Raw genomic sequence first — 24,937 nt, 5'->3', positions numbered from 1 at the left:
TGTCTTTCTTCGAACCATAATATAATTGCTACTTAAATGAAATAGCTTGACAAGTGGGCGGTTATAATGCCTACCCTGAGATTCCCCAGAGACGAGTGAAGGGAGAAGATAGCAATGAATTACCAGCTCGGTGGTGGGTTCCTTTCTGAGTGTGGTGAGAATGTTGGAGTGTGGGAACCTGGTGGGAAGTGCCTCTCCAGATGTTGGAGGTGGCCTCCTGAACAGCAGGGCTTGTGGGTAGCTCTGAAAACAAGTTGGGAGGCCCTGCCACTGCTTTGCACAGCCACTTCCCACCCACTGTTTCCTCCTTCATTATAGGTCCCTTTTGTCTTGCTTGCTTTGCTTTCACCTGTGGTTTTGGGGTTGTGAGATTTTATTCTTCCCTATTTTAGAGTATGTTAACCTTATCTAATTGAATTTTAAACTTGCCTGATTAGAGACTTGAGACAATTTGGGGGAACTTACATAGGGCAGGATTTCAAAGCCCTTCACATTTGTCATTATAGGTGAAGAGCAGATGCAAGAAAGGAGAAGTCAAACGCCTCAGTTGATATGGTAGGAAAGGGGTCTTTTCTAGTCAAAGGACCTCCACCCCAGTAATGTAGGGACTATGCTCATAACATGCACCTTATGTTCTTTCAGTGCCAAGCACAGAATTCACAGTGGCCACTGACCTTTAGCTGCTCTGGAGAATTTTTAAGACCATGGCTGTGGGGGCTGGAGTTGTGGCTCAATGGTAGAGCCTGGCATGTGTGAGGCCCTGAGTTTGATACTAAGAACCACATATTAATAAATAAAAATAAGAAAAGATCCATTGACAACTAAAAAATGAAAAAAAAAAAAAAAAAAAAAAAGACCATGGCTTTAGTTTTAACCTCCAAGAAGTGGACCCAGCAGCTATGAGGCCTAAAGAGCCCATTGAACTTGTGCCCTCCATTTTTATCTACTTGATAGGGTGGTCTGGTTCATGGGAGCCATTGTCTCTGCTAAACCCTCGCTCTGGCATAAGCAGGATCATCATTTATTTCTGGAAGATAATAAGACCACTGGAGTAATAACCATAAATAGTAAATTTTGACTCCATGTATATATGATATGTCAAAATACATTCTACTATCATGTATAACTAAAAAGAACAAATAAAAAGTTTTTTTAAAAAAGTAAATTATGTTCTAGTTATTGCAGTATAACAATATCTAAACAAATTGGTGCAACACAACAGTTTGTTGTTGTTGTTGTTGTTTTTCATGGTTCTCAGAGTTGACTGGGCTCATTTAGTGAGTTTCCACTTAGAGTCTCTTATGCATTGGCCAACAGATGATGGCCAGGTCTGGAAACATCTTAGAGGTTTCCTCACCCATGTCTGGCAGCTGATGCTGCCTGTTAGATAGATCTCAGCAGGACTGTTGGCCAGAACACCTGTACATGAAGTTTCACCATGTGATCTGGGCTTCATTACAGCATGGTAGTTAACTTCCAAGGGAAAGCACTCAATAGCTTTTTATGACCTATTGGAAGTCATGCAGTACCACTACTGCCTCATCCTGTTGGTTGGAAGTGAGCCACAGGAATAGTGCATGTTCAAGGGAGGAAGTTCCCTATTTATGGGAGAAATGTCAAAGAATTTATGAACATGTTTTAAAATCATCACAGTTTGTTCTGCTTCCAAATTAAATATTTTTTCCTTTTAAAGGTTATTTCTTAAAAATAGACATAGGTGTATAAGATAGTCCAGCAGTCTGTTTCCTTCTACAACTTTTTACAACTCAGGTGGAAAGGGAGATGACACCCCGTGGTAGAATTTGGTTGTAGGCCAGGTTTGACGTGCTTCTGATGGTGTTCCAATTCTTTGGGTAGCGTTAATTCTCTAAGCAGTAATTGAAGTGTGCTTGCTTGTCTTTTCCTTACGTGTCAGTCATAGGGAATGCCCTTCCCTTCCTCACTCATGCCAAGAATACTGAGAAATAGTAAGGAAGAAGATACCAGAATTTCTGTATTTCTGTACTTCTTTATCAGCTTATTATTCTCTTATGCTTCCTATTTCATTCTCTATCAGTTTTTGGCCTTTTCTTTTTTTTCTTCACACCCCCCCCCCACATGCTTTCCTGGGACCCTTAATCTGGCAGTTTTCCTCTATCAGATTTGTCTTCAAGACATTGGTGTTTTGCTCATTGTATTGTTCAGTTGCTTAATCATTGAGATCTGGTGACATTTTAGAAGAATAAAAAGAATAAACATTGTTTTTATTCTCCTGAAACTTAGTGAGTCTGCTTTCTATTGTTGTGAAATTAGTTCTTTAGAAAGAGGCCATCTACAGGCCACCTGGGTTCCAAGTCCATGATACAGAGACTCAGGTTTGAAGACAGTGTACATAGTGTACAGTGTTTTAGGACTGCTTCTGCTGGTAGCATAAGCATCTTTGTTCAAGGTTCCTTGAGAGTTAGATCAACGTCTAATGGTAATTCTTTACAACATGTTTTAGGGTCTTAGAAAATATTTGAATATTTACTGATCATTTGTCGTAGTTCACATTCTTTTTTTTTTTTTTAGGGAGGGTGCAGGACCAAACATTGAACACAAGTGCACTCAACCACTGAGCCACATTCCCAGCCCTTTTTATGTTTTATTTTGAGACAGTCTCGCTAAGTTGCTCAGGGCTTCAATAAATTGCTGAGGCTGGTTTTGAACTCATCATCCTCCTGCCCCAGCCCCCTGTGCCTTGGGTTTACAGGCGTACACCACCCTGCCTGCAGTTCACATTCTTAAAATTGTATTTATACTAGAATAAAAAGAAAAAAAAAGTGAAGTAAGGATTTCTTCAGAAGTATCTGGTGTCCTTATTTAGTAAAATAAAGATGATTGAGTTATTTTAAAGTATATCCATTGTTTATTTCTTCTCTACAAAGCTTTGGCCCATGAGTCATCTACTTGATGTGGCTTCCAGTGGTTCTTCTGTTTTTCATATAGAAGTAGCCCAAATGAGGGTCCAAAAAGAAGGGACAGAGACCTTTTTGAACACTGTTGGGCATCTTCTCCACAGGAATGGTGAATGGAGCATATGCCACCCCTATCTCTCAGTAGTAATCACTGAGAAAAACACTGGAAAAGAGCATTTCCCCAGCAACTGTGGTGGAACTGAAGGTTAGAAAATGACCAGTTGTCTAATAGCAATCCTTTTCCATTCTCTGCTTGTGAACACTGGTTATGGGTGACTGGTCAGGAGGTTATGGTATTATGCCCAATGTTTTTCAGGGCCACAACTCAGCAGAATGATTCACTCTGGATACAGTGCTACAGTGCCATGATCCCAATTTGTACCTCAGCAAAATTCTGGCTCATTACACATATGGATCCTTGGAGGTTACTCTATATAGTCAAAACTGTGAATATATTCTTTGAATAACAAGGGTCTGTTGTATATGGAAAATAAAGTCAGACTGGTCAAATTGATAATGATGAGTCAGCAAATTTTGTGTGAACCAAAATCCAGAAAGGGACCTGACCAAATTTAGTAGTATTTTCTTTGCTAATACAGACACCTTCCATGTTTCATTTGCACTCTAACATCCCATGGGTCACCACAGCTCCCACTTGACTCCACATACACTGCAGGTACCTACTATGCTGTGCCCCACCTAATGGTTTTAGGACTAAGTTGTTTGGGAGGAAATTATAAAGAACTTCATTTTGGCTTTGAAATTTCTTTTTCTTTGTGGAAGATGAATATTTCAAGAAAGAAGAGGGGAGTAAGCCAGATGTTCTGAGAGTCAGGACATATTATGTTGTTCACAGGATAATTATTGAGCACTTTCTGTGGCAGTGTTCAGAAGCCGAAGGTATAGCAGTGGACATACAAAGTTCTGTCCTCAGGAAACTGGAACTCTAGTGGAGTAGAACATATAACATGTCACTCATGTGTCTATTCTCTTTTGAGGAACAGGGTTATTCTGCACTTATTGCCATTAGAGTAATGTCCCTCATCCCATTTTCTGTTAAAGACTATTAAGAACAATCACATTTCTGCTCCTTACCAACTTTTTGAGCAACTCATAAATTGCTCAGTAAGGAACAATAGGTTTATTATGGCTAAGTCTTAAAGGAATTCTGAGATTCTCTTCAGAGCTGAAGGTGGCTGTGAAAGGTTTCTCACTGAAATGTGAACTAAGCACAAGAGAAAAAGAACTAACTTTAAAAAAGAAAGCCCCAGCTGGAAAGAGAACTGGCAATAGGCCTGTGTACTGGTTTATCGGGGATATTGATGTTTTAATGGTTGAATGGGTAGGTACATATTTGGATGGATGGATGGATGAATAGGTAGATAAAAATAAGAAAATCTGAGTACCAGAATGCTTTTTTTCTAAATGACAAATTGCCCCAGCATTTCCATTTGTGCTTGCTGAACTGGTGACATCAGGAACTGGCAGCCAATCTTCCATTGACGTCAGTAAGTGCAGATTTAAATCTCCACAGCAAAATGCTCCCCAGCCCTGATAAATAGGGCTGGTAATTGAATTAGAAACATTCTAAGCTGTCAGCTAATTATGCTGTTCAGGCAGTTGCTTTGTCCAGATCTGTTTCATCCTTGAATCGCTTGAGTGCCTTTCTCACTGGGAGGGGAAATATTTCAGTTTCCATAATAGAGGTACATATTTCACATCTCCCTGATTTATGCTGCCTGTACTCCCTAGGGTCATTTAGCATTTCCCTTTATTGCAGACATTGTTGTATGAGTCTTGATAGGCATGAATTTTATTCTAGTTTGTGAGTCAATCTAATCTTTGCTTCCATGCATGTAAATGTGTGCACTTCCATAGTATTCCAATGCTCGACTGCTCTCTTCTTTCACAAAGGTAAATAACTGATTTGATGATTTTTTTTTTTTTTTTTTTTTTTTTTTGGATAGGATTGAACCCAGGGGCACTTTACCACTGACCACATCCCCAGCCCTTTGTATGTTTTATTTAGAGACAGGGCCCTAGGAGTTGCTTAGGGCCTTGCTAAATTGCTGAAGCTGGCTTTGAACTCTTGATCCTCCTACCTCAGCCTCCTAAGCCACTGGGATTACAGGTGTGCACCACCACACCTGGCTCCAATTTGATTATCTTTTTCCAGCAACAGGACAACGCATTCAAAATGCCCCAGTCATGCTTAACATATTAAAGCTATTGATGGTAAAGAAATTAATCCAATAGAAAGTTTAGTTAGTTAATTTAAAATAGAAAAGAAGTTGAGAACAGCAGCTATAGTGTTAGAAATGAAGACCTCAAGCCAACTTGTTCTTTTGGTTTAAAAAAAGAAAAATCAATCTTTCCATCCCAGCTCAGAGATGGGTCTAAGTATACCTTGACTGGTTCTTACTTCTTCTAGAAGTTAGTGGCTTTGCATGTTAAGATAGATGATGCTGTCCAAGATCACACCCAGAGCTGGCAAGAGAGAAGGAAGCTGCCTTTAAGTAAGTGTTTCCTAGTGCCACACTAGGGAAAAGATTCTTCTTAGCATCTCCTTATGTTTAATCCCCACCTCTTATATGGTTTCACGTTCAGACTTAACTAGAAATGCCTCCTTGTTTCCCGAGCACATTATTTAGAACTTGATGCTGATTATCTAATAGTTTTACACTGAGGGAACATAGCAGAATTGGGCATTTCTTTACTCTCTTGATATAGTGAAGTCAGACCCATGTTTGTCCTGAGTGAGGTAGTTTTCCCAGACCACAGATTCTTGGATTTTGAATTCCTTATTGGCAGTAGAAACCCTTTCTTGTTCATCATTGCATTCCTGGCACTTATTTAACTCCTTGTTTGCTGTGGTACTCAGTTACTTGTGGTTGCACTAAGTTGGATTAAACTCATATCTCATTTATGTAATATTCCTCCCTTGCTCTCTTCATTCATCTGTCTGTCCCTCCATCCATCCTCCCAATGTGTTTTTTTTTTTTTTTTTAACATTTATTAGTGCCAGACACATATTGGGAAGTAAACAGACATGGTCCCTGAAGTCTAGATGTGTGGGTGGAAGGAAAGACAATAAACAAGTTAACCAACAAGTAATTATAGATTGTGAAGAATGCAACAAAAGAATTTGTGAGATACTCTGAGAAAGAATAAGTGAAAGAAGTGGAAACCTAGTGTTTAATCGGATGGTTAGACATCCTCTCAAAGGAGGTAGCTTTTAAGCTGAGATATGAAAAGTGAGATGGACTCAGTCATGAGAAAAACAGGATGGAAGCGTGTTTAGGCTGAGAAAACAGCATATTCAAAGGCCCTAGGATATGAAGGAACTCGGTGGGTATTTATTTATTTTTGTTGTTGTTTTCTGGTACTGAGGATTGAACCCACGGTACTCCACCCCTAAGCTACATCACCAACCCTTTTTTATTTGAGATGCAGTCTTGCTTAGTTGCTTATATTGACCTGTAATTCTCCTGCCTCAGCCTCCTGGGGCTCTTGGGTTGCAGGTGTATGCCTGTATGCCCAGCAGAAACTTGTGGTTTTTTTTTTTTTTTTATTGTAAACAAATGGGATACATGTTGTTTCTCTGTTTGTACATGGCGTAAAGGCATACCATTTGTGCAATCATAAATACATAGGGTAATGTTGTTTGATTCATTCTGTTGAAACTTGTGTTTTTGAGGATTGAAAGGAGGTTGGTGTGGCAGGCACATAGAGGGCAAAGAGGAAAATGACATGAGGTGGGATAGGACCAGTAAGCCATAAGGGGCTACATCCCCTATGGCACTTTAGGCTATGAAAAAGAGTTTGGAACTTATTTAGTCTGTCTCTAGTTGCTATTGAGTGGACAGAGCGTTTAACCTCAGATCCCCGTGAATTTGGTTATGATTGGACAAGTTGCTTTTTTCACTTAGTGTACCTTAGAATGTTGGGTGGATAAAATTAAATGATATGTATTACACACTTTTTCCCAGCCTTCACAGTTTGATCTCCCTTCTGAACATGTGTATTATCATTTTGAACTTGTGTATCGGTGATTTAGTACTTAGTTTATGCTCAATTATGGTTATGTGTCATTCGTATTCTTTTTTCTTCCAAGTAGATTGTTAGCCCTTTGAGTATAGACTTTTAGATCTGCATGGCCAGCACACAAAACCTTACTGTAAGAGGCACATATGTTTTCTTTCTTTCTTTTTTTTTTTTTTTAAGAATTTGAAGTTAATTTTTTTTGAAAAATTTTTCTATTATTTTTACAATAATATTATGAGTTATTTTTGATGTTGTTGTTTTCTGTTTTTGATACTGAGGGATACTTTACCATTAAGCTACATCCACAGCTCTTTTATTTTTTTACTTTGAGACAAGGTCTCACACAGTTGTCAAGGCTGGCCTCAAACTTGAGATCCCTCTGCCTCAACCTCCCAAGTTGCTGGGATTACAGGTGTGCATTACCATGCCTAGCTATTGCCTACTCTTGTGTATGTTTGAAATTTTCTGTTATAAATGGAATACAAAGTTATTTGTGAAACAAGAAAATATAAATGAGATGGTAAAAACTAAAAGTACTCTGCTATATCATAGGGAGTGCATAATTTTTGTTTTGATATTAATAGAAATTGCCTTTCGAAGTGACTGTGAAGGTTTACATTTTCACTGGTAATGTCTGTTTCCTAATTCCTCATCAATATTGAATACTGCTCAAACTTTTTAACATTTACAAACCTGATTATTGAACATTATATCTAGGTTTGCATTTCTGTGACTACTAGTAAGATGGAATGTCAATTTATATATTTATTGGCCATTTTCATTTATCTTCCTATTCATATCCCTTGTCATTTTTCCCTGAGTTGTTTGTCTTTTATTTATTGCAGGAATAGTTTATATATTCTAGATTTTAATCCTCTCATAAGTATATTGCAGATATTTTTCCTAATCTCTTCTTTTACCTTTTTTCAGCTTGCCTTTAAACTAAAAAATACTGCATAGAATTTCTTCTTCCATTTTAGCCTAGTCATTATTTTTGATGATGATATGTCCTGTGTGCAGCCCGAGATAGTTTTCCAGAGTATCTTTGGAACTCCCTGACACAATCTGTTATCACACCAGGAAAATGGTCATTACCATCTACTGTCTCAGCTCAGTGAACTCTTTTTGCTTTTTATACTTTTAGTTATTTCATAAGTAACTTACAAAAGTAAGAATAAAAGGATAACATTTTTTTCATTTGAAAATGTAATAACTTTTTCTATATTCTTCTAGTTGTAAACACTCACACACACACATACACACACACGCATGCACGCACACACTGAAATGGACATTGTCTCTGACTACAACTAACTACTCATTAGATGTCATATTTTCTTTGTTCTTTGGAAGACTCTAAAAAGAATAAAATTATAAATAGGATTCCTCCCCAAAAGCAAGGAACTTCTCCAAAAAGAAAGTATAAAACTGCATTTGGGTCCAGTGAACTCTGATGTTACACCAAAGGCTGAGTTGACCAGGAATATATAATGACTATATTCATGAAGCCTTTCTTGTGGTGACATCTGGAATGGAAATAAACACCTAGACTTGCAGGAGTTTGCTCCAGCTTGCACCTTTATGTTCCGATTATCACCTTATCTGTGCAACCTAGACGAAAAGAATAAATTAACTTCCTTTTGTGTGAGACAGGTGCTTCCTCTTCCTGTTCATTCTTTTTGGAGGAGCCCTGCATTATCTCTAGTGTCTCTCCTTTAAGCCTCCTTTCTCTGTCAAAGCCCTTGAGCTGTTAGTTGCTGAAATAAAGTGCATCTCTGAGCACAGGGCACTGCCAATGTCCCAGTTGGGAAGTATCACTCAGAGGTGTGTTTGCCAAGCACGATATCATTGTGTGCAGGCATTGCAGGAGTTTGCCAAACCTAGAGGTAGGCTGCCAGTACAAATGCCACGTTGACATGACATTTACAAGTTTAGAATTTGGAAAAAGACTGGCAGTGGAACACCCCTGAGCAATCTCATTTAGGGTGGCAGTAACTGGGCCAACTTTTGATTTTCAGAATCAGAAATCACAGTTAGGAAGTAAAATCTTCCTATAGAATTTGAAGCTGTCACTACAACTTTTTCTAGGAAATGAAAGATCCTTTTTGCCGGTTCCTGGGATGTAGTATAAACTATAATGGTTAAGCAAGCAGATTCTAGAATCAAGCCCAAATGTGAATGAGTCTCCATCATTTACTAGATGAGCCTGAACAACCTGCTTAACCTGTGTGACTTCAGGCAAGTTTGAATCTCAGTTCCCCATCTATAAAACAGGGTTAATAATGTCACTTTGCTCATAGAATTATCAGATTGATTGAATAATATATTTAAAAGCAAATTTTTTGCACTTATTACATTCTTAAGAAACTCCTGAGAAATTCAAGTTTTTAGTTGTTCTCATATTTCAATAATAAGTTGATAGAATTTTCCAGAGACATGTGTAGACTCTCTCAGGATACAGTTTTCTTTACCTATCTAAAAAAATTCAGAACTGGAGTCAGAGTCTTTACAGTATTGGGCATCGTTACATTTTCTTAGGTGCAGTAACCATTTGGGTGTTAAGAATTCATTTCAGTAATAGCAACCCTGTGAGTGACCTGGAACCCTTCTATGGAACATTTTATGCAAAAGGAAAACTTGAGAGCTATTTTTTTTTCATTTTTACAGACTGTATTTTGATTTATTCTACACAAATGTGGTACAACTTTTTATTTCTATGGTTACACATGATGTAGATTCACACCATTCATGTAATCATACATGTACATAGGGTAATGATGTCTGCCTCATTGAGAGCCATTTTGAAGGACATATCATGGCTTATTAGGGAGACTGTCATGAGTAACAAGGTACTGGGTCTTAAGTCTTTTGTCATGGTCTATTACGTAACAGCTTTTATGTTTTATGTGCTGTTTGTATAAAATGTAATCCTCATAGGGGAAGAACTGGGGATTGAAGGTGATCAAATTATTCTGTGTGCATGTATGAATATATTACAGTACATTCTAACTTATATAGTTTATTTACCAATTAAAAATGAATAAATAAATAAAAGACTAGTAGGGTAGAGGAAGGGGATTAGTGGGAAGGAGGAGAGGAGGAAAAGAAGTAGTATTGGGTATTGAAATGGAGCAAATGGAGTTACATGTATTTATGAATATGTCAAAATGAACCCCACTATATTGTATAACTATAGTGCACTAATAAAACCATAAAAATCATCCTTACCGCTGTACTTTCCTTTAATCACTTTCAGTGTCATTAGTAAATTATCCTAAATGATAAAACTTTTTCCTTTCTTTTCTTTTTTCCTCCTCCTTTGTTTTTCAGATCTTCAAAGCTGCTTCGAGCATTCTATGTCCCCTTCCTGTCAGATCAGTATACAGTGTATGCAAACTACACCATCCTTAAACCCCGGAAAATAAAGCAAATCAGGAAGAAAAGTGGAGGTTAGCTACACACCCATGGTCCCAAAGGACAACCATCTTGTTAACTAGTGATTCCTCCAAGTCATTGCCTGTAATATTTGTAATAAAGGTCATCTGACATGAATACTGGAATCTGGGAACTTTGGGCAAGTCATAGTTGCATTTGCTTCTAGTCTGTCTCTGTTTTGCATGTAAACTTCTTGCAGATAGAGGCAGGCCCTGAAGCAGGGGGAGATATTTTGCTCCACATCTCATTGTCTTTCTTCTATTAAATTATTTACTAGACCGGAGAAGAACAGAATCACCTTACAGGAAGAATTGAAAGTCCCTGGACTGGATTGCTGTGCTAAGCTGTTCTCCACACTCTGGCCTGGCATCTGAGAACTAGCAAGGCTCTCTTAGGCCGTGTGGGCTCCTCCACCAAAGCTGTCTGGCAGCTCCTAGCAGACCTTGTTCAAATCCTAGTGCTGAAATTGAGCACAGCCTACTTGCCAACTGACATGTCCTTTTCACCTCCAGCAAGACAAAGCTTCTATCAAGCAATTCACAGGACTAGGACCCTGTCCTGGAGCTATCTCAGGAAAAAGGCGACCATTTGAGGAACTGTGACCTGATTTTATTACATATGATGCCTCTAATTTTCATTTTATTTCCTTTACAACTAACTTTCACTGTATGGTTAGTTTTTTGTTGTTATTGTCATTTTAAGTTTTAGCATGCTCTATCTTTAATTCTAGACTCCTCTGTATAACAGTAACAACAGACTAAACTATTTAATCCAAGTAGGGCATCATTGGAGAAATTTAGTTCTATCAGTTAGTAGATTTGGATAACATCATGTTTTTAAATAATGTATTCTAAGGCCATTTCTGAAGAAATTAAGACTTTTTTTTTTAACAATCCTAGTGAAAAGGACCAGTATGTAATTATAGCACCTATTTTTCAGCTCTGTCACAAGCATATCCTGCATGGAGCACTTTTAGGCAAATAGGCAACGATTAGGACCCAATTAAAATGTATACGTGTATACTATTACTTTAACTTTACACTGTATTTCACAGTTGACAAGACACTTTCACAACATCTCACTGATCCTCACAATCAGTGTGAGGTAGACAAGACTGGTGATTTATCCCCATTTTACAGATGAAGAAACAGACTGAGGATTGGAGGTGAAGTGACTTACCTGAGGTCACGTAGTAAGTAGCTGAGCTGGGGCTAGATAGAACCTATGTTGCCTGACTTCTCTCATCTAGTGCTTTTCCATGCTTCCTCAACTGTGAAAACACACTGATGATGAAGTTGACTAGAGACCTGATTGATAGTGTAACTTTCTATTTTAAGGAAGAATTTTATTTATATTTCTTTTAGTTCTTTGGAGCCTTCAATCTGCCTGAATGTTAGATAAACCATCAAAGCAGTGCTCTGTGATGTAGCCAGGCTCATGGCCAGAAAGTACTGCTTATTTTGGAAGTCATGTTCCTTTGCAGCCACACAGGATACAACTATCAGTACTATTTCTATTGTCCATTGGGGGCCACATTACAGGTGCCTTATTTCCCTAAGGGTCAATGTTTTTGGTATCTGCAAACAGGATGAATCTATTCTTTAGTTTCCATCTTTCAGTTTTCAAGAAAAGAACTTTCTTTTTTTTTTTTTTTTTTTTTGGGTACTGGGGATTGAACTCAGGGCCTTGTGCTTACGAGGCAAGCACTCTACCAGCTGAGCTATCTCCCCAGCCCAAGAAAAGAACTTTCTAATAGGAACTGAACCCAAGAGAGGAGAAGATGTGGTAACAGGAGAAATGGGAGGTACTTAGAACAAGTGTCTCTTGGAAGTTCGTGTTAAAGGAATATCTGAGCTGGAGTTGAAGCACTGGAAAGGTAATAGGTATAGACGGTAACTAGAAAGTAAAGATAGACTGGATTATCACTTATTTGAAAAATTTCTGGCTTTTAATTCTCAATATTTGATTATTGTTTGCTAAAACAAACAAACAAACAAACAAACAAACAAAAACCAGTGGTTATATGATCTGCCTACAGGACAGGGAACTGAAGCATTTGTAATTGAAGCATTTGCCTTACTTTGGTATTGGTGTGCTGCCCTTCACAGGGGCAAAGGTCCTCCATATTTTGTAGGGAGGGATAAATAGAAAAGTTCAGTAATGGAGGTCAACAGAGAGTGCTTTTTTTCTAATCAGAGTGGTACAGTAGCTCAGTTGTGGAGTACATGCTTAGCATGGGCAACATCCTATGTTCAATCACCGGCACAGAAACAAAAAAGTGGTAGAATACTGATCATTTTACCATCTTGCTTATTTGGAAAAAAAAGTTTTAAAAGACCTTTTGAGCAAGAACTTAATTATAGCACAAAAAAGTCCAGAATTGATGCAGGGCTTCCTTGGGAATATCAGTTCCTGTCCCTTTGAAAGCCTTATTTCGGCTTTCTCTATGTATCTTTAGTGAGAGCACAACAAATTGCAGAGCACTGTGCCATCTGCTGTAGGTAAGGGATACAAAAATGAATAGCTCACATGTGGAGGTGTTTTTTTTTGTGTGATGTTTTATGAACACGTTTTAAAATCTCCATCTCTTAGCAATACAGGGATGTTAACTTTACCTCACCTGGTCAGGGTAGCATTTCTCCTCCAAAGAGTCAAAATTCAGCTTGAGCTAACCGCTCTGTTCCCTGTGAAGAAAAAGTGACTAAGGTACTTATTACTTCAGAGACTGTTAGGTATTGGAGAATGAGGGACTACAGATTATTCATAATAGCCTTTGATTGTGAGCCTTTAGTTGTGGCAAATCTAGGATTCCCACATCTCCAGCTTTCGGGCAGCCATCTGAAACTGAATTTTGTGGCACTGAGTACCAGCCATTACTGAACCCGTCTGCGTGTTAGACACCTATAATCAAAACTTACCTCTCACCTGGCAGGTGTCATCTGATGAAAAAGAAGACAGGTCATTTTAAATTTTGGGGATAATCAAGCAAATTTTAACCCATATGTTTTACACTGAATTCAAGTTTAGAAGCAGACTCTTTGATTCAAATCAAGGTAGGTCTTGATCCCAGCTATTTATTTAGGTCATTCATCCTAGTTTGAAGTTCTGAGGAAGAACTTTGAAAACCCTATGAATTTCTGCAGCATGAGATCTGGGGTGAACATTTCCAGTGACAATCCTTTCTTGTGTTTTGCATTTCCTGAGATTTATAGGAATAAGAATTCACTGTGATTGTATACTCACCTGGCCATACCAGGCAGTCCTGCTTTTAATTTGGTTAATTTTAGTTCCCCTAATGAGGGAAAAGAGGCACAATTAAATCTTTACCCCCACAGACATGGTAATACTCATGTGTTAATCCATTCTTATGCTCCTACATTAAATGCCTTGAGTAAAGCAGATAAGTGGACATGTACTCAGCTTTAATTTTTTTGAAACAGAAAGATCAGAATTCCATATGGCATTGTTGGATTTCAGAGGCTCTCTGGTGTATCTGTAAATCTGAATGTTGCCTTTAATTTTTATAATCTTTTAATCATGTGATTTATACTGCAAATGAAATCAGGAAGCAGTACAGTGTGGAAGCAAGAGTATTATCCAATTCATTTGTCTTCCTGATCTTGTACTTTATTTCATGTGTCAGTGTTTACATTCCATACTTACTGTATTTTCTGTGAAAGAAAAAGTTAAAATAAATCTTCACAGTTTGATTTTCCTTTTCTTAGGTGATATGTTTTCTTTTGCTTTCAGCTTTTAAATCCTGCTTCCCTAAATCCCACCCCTCAGTTCACAAACTTGCCTTGTACCAAATAGCCCAGAATGTTTGTCCTGAAAACCTTAGGAAGAAGCCTTTGGGAAACCCAATGAGGGTTAGTTCTTTTTTATCTATGGAAAAAACAGTAGGAATTATTTAATGTTTGAAAATTGTACGTAAAAGAATTTCTAGATCCATGTTTAGTTTTTGGATTGAGAATCTCTGGTCTGTGAAATTCTACTTTCCAGAGAAATTTCAATCCAGCTATATCTAACATTTGAATATTCCCTGTTGTTGGGGGTTGTCAGGAGGAATAAAACATTTTTTGTAAATAAATTTCTAACATTATCCTATATCCTCCACCTTATACCCAGTAATTACTTCTAGTAGCCATCAGGTTTTGTACCATGGTTATAATTTTTCTCCCCATAGGACCCAAAATGACCTTGAGATTTGGTTTATTCCTCTCATGTTGTTTTAGAGGAAAATGCCTTTATTAATCTAGTTCCAGCAGGGAGAAGGTCACAGCCTTAATTTCTTTTCCCCTGTCTAGAATGCCATCTTCTCTGTTTATCTATTACTCTCTTAGGCCTGAGTGTTTCTGAAGTGTCTTTACTAAGGATATGGAACTTTCATGTAGCAACCTTGTCCACCTGTCTCCCAAAAACATTGTTTACACATCTGAGGCAAGCACCTTGCCATGATTCTGTGTATCCCAGTGTTTAACAAGGTTTCCTGTACACTTTGGTCTTGTACATGTTGTTTTTTGTGGGAGGTACCAGGTATTTTACTCAGGGGCATTGAGCCACACCCCAGCCCTATTTTGTATATTTTTTAGAGACAGGGTCTCACTGAGTTGCTTAGTGCCTCACTTTTGCTGAGGCTGGCTTTGAACTCACAATCCTCCGGAGCTGCTGGGATTAAAGGTGTACACCACTGCACCCGGGTCTGTACGTGTTTATTTACAACAAAGAAGAGTTTAAAAAAAAAATGACTCTTGGAACTAATAAACAACTGTTATTCTGAATTTGGGATGGATTCTTGGACCACAGAAAGTACAGCAGGTCATAAGTCCTGCAGTCCTGAAAGGGCAATTTATGAATGAGGCTTAACGTGTGTATAGTTCAGCAATTCTCCTGAAGTACACAGTCTTCTGCACAAATTCCTCAGGGTAACCTATAAAGAGAGAGAAGGTACTTTCCTTGAATATTTCTATTATCACTTGATTTTGGAGCCTCATCAGACCTATTGCAGGAGAACTTCTGAATGTATGTGTGTGGGCAAGCCTGACCTGCAGGTCTAAATCCTACTCACAACATGCCTCACTAGGGAAAGGGTGTCTGACACAAGATGGCTTTGTAGACATACATTCAGATCAAATAATATTAAGTAGTAAGTGATATTTTTAAAACTCAAATCTGTTTTAGCTGTCTTCAGCTGTGGAGTTCAGCTTAGACCTGCCATTTAAACAAATTATAACCCACAAATTTGATAAATAAGGGAACTCCCAATTAGGATGAGATTTTGGAACTGTAGTGATAAGGACAGACTAAAAATTTCCTGTTGTAGCTTTGTAGACTAAATAACTCATGTTTAACAATTGGGCTCAAGTAGTATTTTACCAGAATATCAGTTTTTATTTATTTATTTTCTTAAAATGTAAGTGAATCTTCAAGTACCTTAGAAATACTTCAAGATAAGTAGAGATTTTTGGGTTTGCTTCTAATTTTTTGGGCTTATTCTGTCATTCCATGCTTAGAGATAAAAGCATAAACCAGGTGACTTCCTGATGGTGCTAATAGCCAAAAAGAGTGTGTAGCTTAAGACAGACTTCTGGCAAGGGTTTTCCTGAGACCTACAACCATGGATTCCAGATATTACCTACCTCAAGAAGTCTCTTTGATCTTTTGCTTGCAGAAAAAGTGTTTGGCAACTGGTGCCCTTGGCCTTTGATTTGTCATTTTAGCTCACAAGTTCTAAGTTGCCAAATGAGAAGGGTCTGCTTTTCAGCTTGTTTGCTTGCTACTTCAGCAAGGCTGTAGTCAATGCTGGAGAAGTTATAACCTATGAGGCAGCAATTCTCAAGCAGAATTGCTCAAGACAGTTACCCGGGAACCTTTTAACATTGCCACTCTGGTTGACCCCAAGGAATTCTGAGTTAGTATCTAGGTATGGACTCAGGCACCATTTCTTTTATAAAAATGCCATAGATGAGTGGGCATGGTGGTGCATGCCTATAAGCCCAGGCATTCAAGAGACTGAGAGAGGACCAAAACAAGTTTGAGGCCAGTCTGGACAACTTAACAAGACCTTGCTTTAAAATAAAAAATAAAAAGGTTTTGGGGTATAGCTCAGTGGTAAAGCCCCCTGGGTTCAATCCCCAGAACTGCAAAAACAAAAACAAAACAAAATCTCCTTAGATGATTTTTCTAATATAGCCAGAGTTGAACACCACTGCTCTTGATAAAGACGACAGGCAAACCTCACAGCAAAGCTCAAAGATAATTAAACAGGTAGAATATTTCATGTCTTTTTCTAATTCTGACCTCTGATCACCTAGGCCTTGATGTAGGCCTCTTCCCCTTCACAGTCCCTTTTCTCTACCTACTCTGACCTGTCAAACCTTACTTGCCCTATCTCCCATGCCCTTTGGGCCCTGCTTGCCGGGAAACAATTAACTAATATGGCACTGAAGTACACTAATGGATGTTAATAATTTACTGCAGTCTTCCTCCCATTGATTCTCTCATCTGGGTACACTGAATGATAACACATCTGGAAGAAAAAAAAGAAGAGAAGACTACAGTTTGGGCAATTTCAGACCTATTCAGTGCCATTTATTGGTTTGTTTATTAGGAGAGAATGAGCAGGCAGGCTACCTTCAGGAAGACTTCCTGCCTTCAACCCTAACCCTTGTAGGACCTGTGGCTGTATTGAGCAGGACAGTGGAAAATAAAATGTGTGGATATTAAGCTTTCCATCCAACCCAGGACACACTGGGGAAATGAGCTTTTACAGTTTTAAAAAAACAACTGTTTATTTGAGTCGAGTGCAGTGAAGACTTTCCTTTGTTCTTTTGCCACTGGTCTGTAGACAGAGCTTCCCTGGGGCTGCTGCCACCCCTTCAGACATGAGAGCAAAGGTTAATCTCGTTTTGAGAAAAATGACCTAAAATGTGTTCAGTCGCCCAACAAGAAGTCACCATGTTCCATTTGTGAGTTGGTTTCACTTCTTTCTTGTCTCCCTATTAACCTGTGTCTCTAAACCTAAACCTCCCTGGTATTTTCTATACCACATTCCCATTCATTTCTCACTGGTGAACTTTGTGGAGATACTTTGTAGGAAAGAAGTCTGAGTTTTTAGTGCTACATTTATAGAAGAATCAAGAATTTTTCTGATAGCCCTTTCCCCTTTCCTTGGGTCTTTTGCTATATTTGTGTCCTTATAGTCTGTGATTACTAGAGATATTCTAAAAAAGCAGTACCAAAGTTTAAATTTGTCATAATTTTTTTTTTCTGTCTGACAACTTCAGGCGGCCTTGTCTGCAATGCCATTGTAAAGGATCCCCTAGTGTCCAGCAGAGGGCATCCTACTCTCACTAAAAATTTCAAAGCGTCTTTCCCTTCTGCAATGTAGCTTGTTTCTTTATTTGCTATTTGTGGTGTAATTTCAATGTAAGTTGAAATATGTGAATTGTATTTTTTTAGAATCAGTAAATGAAACTGGATAATATTATACTAAGTGAAATAAGCCAATCCTAAGGAGCCAAAAGCCACTGCCTTCTTGTATTGTTAATAGTTGCAAACATTTCTTGGAGAAAACCATATCCACAACTTAGCAAAGGATGAATTGTCCATCACAACAGTGATCCCCTGGTAGATGATATATAAGTTGACACTTCTCCATTAATTTTAGTTCTATTTGCCCTGACCTTGATTGTATATGTACGTAATAAAAGATATATATTTGGTTGAGGGGGAAAAATATATCAGCTATTTGCCCATTTTCAAATTTTCATATATGAGCAAACCATATGATGTACACACTGCTAACTCTACCACTGTTAATTTACTGGCATTGTCAAAGACAACCCAAAGAATATATAAATGTCTAAGGTTCTCTTCTTCAGATGCCAAAACATCATCTATAGCTCAGTAGTTTAATGGAAGGGTATGACATTTAGCAGGGTCTGAGACCTGTGAAGAAAAAGAGATTAGGATACCTTCTTTGGTCCCCATGCCTACACCATATGGTGGGAGTGAACATTTGCAGAAGGAAGTAGAATCTTTTTTTCTTGGTATCAGGGATTCAATTCAGGGAGACTTAACCAGCCCCCCCCCCATTTGTGATATTTTTAAATTTGTTCTAATTAGTTATACATGGCAGTAGGATGCATTTTGATACATCATGTATAAATAGGAGCTTAACTTCTCATTCTTCTGGTTGTCTATGATGGAGAGTTACACAGTTCATGTAATCATACATGCACATAGGGTAATAATGTCTGATTCATTCTATCATTCCTACTCCTATCCCCCCTCCCCTCCCTTCACTCCCCTCTGTCTAGTCCAAAGTACCTCTATTCTGTACCACACCCCCCTTATTGTGAATTAGCATCTGCGTATCAGAGAAAACATTTGGCCTTTGGTTCTTTGGGATTGGCTTATTTCACTTAGCATAATATTCTCCAGTTTCATTTACTGACAAATGCCATAATTTCATTCTTCTTTAAGGCTAATAGTCCATTTTGTATATATACCACAGTTTCTTTATCCATTCATCTGTTGAAGGGAATCTATGTTCAACCATCCCTTTTAATTTTTTATTTTGAGACAGGGTCTTGCTAATTTGCTTAGGGTCTTGCTAAACTGCTAAGGGTGTTCTTAAACTTTCAATCTTCCTGCCTCAGCCTTCTGAGTCTCTAGGAGTGTACCACTGTGCCTGGTTAGAATTTGCATTTTAAAAGTGTCAGATAACCCACCTAGGCCAACGTGGTCCTTGAGGAATAAGTCCAGCTCCGCCAAATGTAGAATAGGAATTTCATTCTTCATATGTGTGACATGTGACACTCTCCTTTGAGTTTAACATTAGAAACATGGGGACTATATGGGTTTGGGGCTGGTATTTTGTTTTTGTACTTTTTTGTGTGTATGTGGTATTAGGGATTTAATCCAGGAGTACTCTACTGCTGAGCTACACCCCCAGACCTTCTTACTTTTTTATTATTTTGAAACAAGATCTCACGAGCTTGGCCTTGAACTTGTGATCTTCCTGCCTCGGCTCCGGAGTTGCTGGGATTATAGGCACGTACCACCATGCACATGTTTTTGTTTTTGTTTTTAATACACCTGCTAGATAGTCAGATTTGCTCTGTGGAGAAATAATGCAAATAACAGCTAACATTTATGAAGCATTTGGGCTGAGGATGTAGGCCCAGTACCACTCGTGGTAGAGTGATTGCCTCTGCATGATGCCATGCACAAGACTCTGAGTTTGATCCTCAGCACTGCAAAGAAAAGGAAAGAAAACATTTGCTTATGTCATGAATGATTTAAGTTGCTTCTTCTCACATAACCCATATAACAACTTTATGAGGTAATAACTATTAAACTCGTTACATAGATGGGGAAACTAATGCTCAGAGATATGTGTTTTGCGCAAGATCACCTGGTAGAAAGTTGCAGACCTGGGATTCAAACCCAAGCAATCTGGCTCCAGAGGGTTTTTTTTTTTTTTTTTTTTTTTTTGGTACTGGGGAATGATCCCAGGGGCACTCAAACACTGAGCCACATCCCCAGCCCTTTTTGTTTATTTAGAGACTGACTGAGTTACTTAGGATCTCACAATTGATGAGACTGGCTTTGAACTTGCCTCCCAAGGCATTGGGATTAGAGCCGTGCACCACCTCATCCAGCCAGAGTCTCTCTTTTTAACCATGATCTGTACTCCCTGTGTTATGATCTCTTTGTCACTGCCCTTGTCCCAGTTGTTGTTTTGTGGTGCTGGGGATGGAACCAGGTCCCTACCCACAGGCAAGTACTTCACCATTGAGCGACATCCCCAGCTCATCGTGACCTCTTTGAAATCTACATTCCTTGACTTCCTTTCTGGATGTTATGATGAAGAACCTGGAAGGATTAGATGGGCAAAGAGAACAAGACCTAGTGAAGGCTGTTTCTCTTTTTTTTTTTTTTTTTAATCATCTTCTTAATCCACTTTCCGTAACCAGAGCCTGAAGGTTGTCTTCTAGACAGTGTGTAGGTAGTACATTCAGTCTTTGTAGGGGTTTTTCTGGAACACTGTGGGGCCCAGCTAATTTTAATCACATAGCTAGATCAGAGAGGGAGCTAATTTCCTGAAGTCCTAGAAGTTAGTGGAAATTCCGGTTTCTGATTACAGACCCAGCTGGATTTCTGCCGAGATATGAAAGGCATGTCCAGGGGATCTTGGCAGTGAGCCTTTCTCACTCCTGTGACTTTTCTCCTAACAGTTCTTTGGGCAGATCAGAAAAGGAAGCAGGAAGGAATATCATCTTCAGGGGAGACTCCTACCACGGGCTTTCCGGGGAACAGAGATGTTTTAAGTAAGTCCTGCCTTTGTGAAATCAAACCGCTGTTTAGCTGAAGCCTGGAGGCAGTGTGCCAGCTGCCGAAAGCTGTGCTTACATTGGCTGGGTCTAGTGCAAGACACCGTGATAAGAGGCTTGGAAAAGTAAGAGACAGGAAGCAAATCTGGCCTCTGCCTTCTGGATATAGCAGGGCCCCTACAGGGAATAGCTGGGCAGGAGGAGTCTATTATACTACATATACATCTGTGGATGCCACAGGTAAGACCATCCAGGAGGAAGCAGAAGACAGCCTGTAGTGTGGTAACCAAGAGCCTAAAGGTTTGTTTCTACAGGTAATAATCTTCATGGTTCAGAATTCAAAAAGCCTAGATGCAATGGGATACACTGAATTGAGTCCTGCAACAGAAAAGGGACATTAGTGGGAAAATGGGCAAAGTTTAAGGAAAATCCCAGATTTGGCAAGTAGTACAAAATAAGGGACAAATACTATACATTGAAAAATCTCCCATGTCTGTTTCCCAGGTACCCAGTTACTTTACCACAATCAACCAATGTTACTTGTACATGTCCTTATAGAGTTTTTAAATATACATATATAAGCATATAAGTGTATATTCTAGTTTAAACAAATGGTAAGATACTATATGTACTGTCATGGTTCTATATATAAGCATATAAGTGTGTATTCTAGTTTAAACAAATGGTAAGATACTATATGTACTGTCATGGTTCTCTCTTTTAAAAAAATTAAGATTTTTTTTTTTTTTTTTTTTTTTTTTTTGGTGGTGGTGCTGGGGATGGAACTCAGGGCCTTGTAATGCTAGGCAAGTTCTCTACCTCTGAGCTACACCCCTAGCCCCTAAACTAATTTCTGTTATCTATAAAAATCAAATTATCCATTTAGGAGGAATCTGTTGTGAACATTGCAGCTCAAATTATACCTGCAACTTCAATGAAACTATTATATCCTGCTTTTTCACCTGACACTGTAACAAATTGTTTTGTTGAGCTATGTATAACATCTGGCAATAAAAACAGGACTTCTGTCTGGAAAACATTAGAGCCTACAGGAGGACTTGAGGCCAAGACTTGAGAAAGGTCATTGTGCTTGTTTGATCTCCAGGTTTGCTATAGCTTAAATCTACCCTTGTGGGTAAAGGAAGTACTAATTCTGACTGGTGTTCTTGGGAAGTTGGGGGGCCTTCCAACCTTAAGCATAGGTCTCCAGATGTTCTCTTTTTGTGCTTGGCATGGGTACCAGATTCAGTGAGTCCTTGATAATAAATGACACAACTTCTAACATTTGTGTAGTGTTTTCTGTTGACAAAGCATTTAACATTATGATCATATTCCTCACAATTCTGAGAGGTAAAACTCCTGTTTTACAGTGAAAAATCTTCTAGAAGACCTTGAGTCACATCTTCTAAGTCTAAGCCATGTACCTCTTTCATTCTTTCACACTAGTCTTCCCTGTTGCCAAAACTTGATTGACCAGAATGTTTTCTTACCTGCTTCTACTTTCTCAGAAGATAATTATAATTAATGGCTAATATTTGAGGCTTCCTGTTGCCAGGCATTAATTAAGCATTTTATATGAATTTAATCTTCTTATCAACCACATAAGGTAAGCTTGACAGTTCCACTCTATAGACATAAAAACCAAGATTCACAGAGGATACATTACTTGCCCAACTTCACACAACTAGTAATTTCCAGAGCTGGAATTCCTTCCTTCCTTCCCCCCCCCCCCACCCCAGAAAAGAACTCATTAAATTGCCCAGGCTGGTCTTGAATTTGCAGTATTCCTGCCTCAACTTCCCCAGTCACTGGGATTTCAGGAGTGCACCACTATGTCGGCTAGAGCTGGAATTTTAATCTCATCTTCCCAACTTCCAGAGCATGTTCTCTTAACCACTCTATGGACTGTCCTGAACTAGAACCGATAGTTCCATTTCTTTGATTTGCTTGTCCCAAATCTTCAAACAATGTTTTGCTCTAGAAATCCAAAGTTTTATATATAGTAATAAGCTGTGGAATAGTAGTGGACAAGGCAGGGAGTGGTGATATACTTGATTATGATTTCCACAGCTTCATCTGATTGTGTGACTTCAGGTAAAGTCTTTTTCTCTTCGTTGGAGTATTCCCGTCTATAAAAATGGGATTAGAAATTTGCCCCCAAAGAAAACCGAGAAGGGAAAAAGGCAAAAATATTGAGGGGAAATGAGTTCCACAGAATGATGACATTGTTTGCATAAATATAAACTTAAGATATCATTAATGCCATGGTGATAATTACTGCTTTGTAATGTTTTAAGTACAGACTCAGGAATTAGTTTACCAGGGTCATCTTCCTAAATGAACTCAGTTGTCACCTCTTTATCTGTGAGCTCTGCACCCCTGGATTCAATCTGGCATGAAATAAAAGCATTTAAAAAAAAAAAATCTGTGTTGAACATGGAAAGACTGTTTTCCTTGTCATTCCTTAAAGAATATAGCACAGCAACTATTTACATAGCTTTGACATTGTATTAGGTATTACAGATAATCTAGGATGATTTAAAGTATATGGGGAGGACATATGTAAGTTATATGCAAACACTATGTTGTTTTGTAGAAGTGGTTTGAGCATCCTCAGGGTTTTGGCATGGAGAGGAGTTCCTAGAACTCATCAGATACTGAGATACCAAGGAATGACTGTAGTTGGAAAGTACCTTTGTGTGTCTTAGATTTTCTGTGCATGAGCTAGGCCATCTGCCACTCTCTCAATGGCCCTTTCAATGGGACATAGTCTGGTCTGCCCTGAGAAATCGCCTACAGTTCTGCAGCTTACTTTCTCTCACAACTGGGTGACTCTGAATCAGATCAGCATTTGTATGAGCACCTATTTGTAAATCCCCATCATTGTGAGGAAGAAGTAAGCTTACTAAACATGAGTGGAGGTGCCCACAGAGAATGATAATGATGTCATTCAGATTTCCTCAGAATCGATCCTTTTCTCTTGAGCTGTTTTATGCCCAAGAGTTGGTGGCTGTCAATTCCATCTGCCTGTGTCTCCCCATGTTTTTGATGCTTTGTCTTATAGGAACTGGGCAAGTCCAAACCTGTCTTTCCTGGATTGCACTTGGGTGTCAAAAGTCAAGGATTTTGTGCTGAGAATGTTGCTGTTCCTGAGGGTTGCCTTAAATCCTCAACCTAATCTCAGCAGTTGCCTCCGGTGTTCCCTGGTCATTAGTTTCTTGTAGTGTGTGAGAGAAGTGAACAGGAGGCCAAAGGGAGCAGTAGAGAGGAAAGGAAGATGTGAAAATTATTCAATGCCACAGTCCTGAACTGGTAGCGATTGGCTAACTTCCAGGAATCCAGCAAGATGGATTATCTTTTTAATCTGGTAGAATCCATAGCTAATAGGAACAGAATTGCTTATTGATAAGAAGTTAGAACTATCACTTGCTTTTATTCTGGACAGAGGTGACCTCCAAAGATTCTTTTCAGATTCTACCTCAGCAGATGCTTGTTCATTGACATGGAAATTATTTTTCTAGTGAACTTTTTAAAATCGATGTCTTTCAAATGTCAATTCATGTTAGAATTACTGCAGAGCACTGTAAAACATCTGGCTCCATTCTTAGGGACTCTGATTCAGTTGGTCTGGAGTAGGAGGCCAGGAACCTGCAATCTTTTCTTTTTTTTTTTTTGGTTATCCAGGGATTGCCAGGGGTGCTTAACCACTGAGCCACATCCCCAGTCCTTTTTTTGGCTTTGTTTTGTTTTGTTTTTTTGTTTTGAGACAGGATTTCCCTAAATTGCTCAGGGCCTCAGGACCTCACTTGCTGAGGCTGGCTTTGAACTCATAATCTTCCTTCCTCAGCCTCCAGAGCAGCTAGGATTATAGGCATGTGCCCCCACTCCCAGCAGAAATCTGCATTTTAACAGACATTTTAAGTGATTTAGATGGTAAGCAGACCACACTGTGCCAAAGACTGTCCTGACCCAGTTTTTTAAATAGCTTCTTTTTGTTGCAGTCTGTTTTGATCACTTTCTTTATTGAGGGATTTATTAGCATCTCCATGTTTATTACCTGAGTTATTCTCACAACATCACAGAAAGTAGAGCAGGAACCAGAGGTGGTTAACTCCATTTTATTGGGAATGAGGGGGTGTAAGGTACAATTGAGGCATACGGAGAGGTAGGTCACCATGAGTC

General features: G+C 38.7%; 1 protein-coding gene across 1 annotated transcript in view; it reads left to right on the top strand.

The window, feature by feature from the left end:
• The window catches only part of Alg9 (ALG9 alpha-1,2-mannosyltransferase), an 86,648-nt gene extending 74,610 nt beyond the window's left edge, over positions 1-12,038 (top strand). The window contains 2 exon segments of the mRNA XM_047516207.1: positions 10,311-10,429; positions 10,693-12,038. Of these exon segments, the coding sequence (XP_047372163.1) occupies positions 10,311-10,429; positions 10,693-10,730 (157 nt within the window). The 3' untranslated portion in view covers positions 10,731-12,038.
• The last annotated feature ends 12,899 nt before the right edge of the window (positions 12,039-24,937 follow it).

The sequence above is a fragment of the Sciurus carolinensis genome, chromosome 11 (genome assembly GCF_902686445.1).
Source record: "Sciurus carolinensis chromosome 11, mSciCar1.2, whole genome shotgun sequence".
Lineage (NCBI taxonomy): Eukaryota > Metazoa > Chordata > Mammalia > Rodentia > Sciuridae > Sciurus > Sciurus carolinensis.
This window is presented reverse-complemented; position numbering and strand designations above follow the sequence as displayed.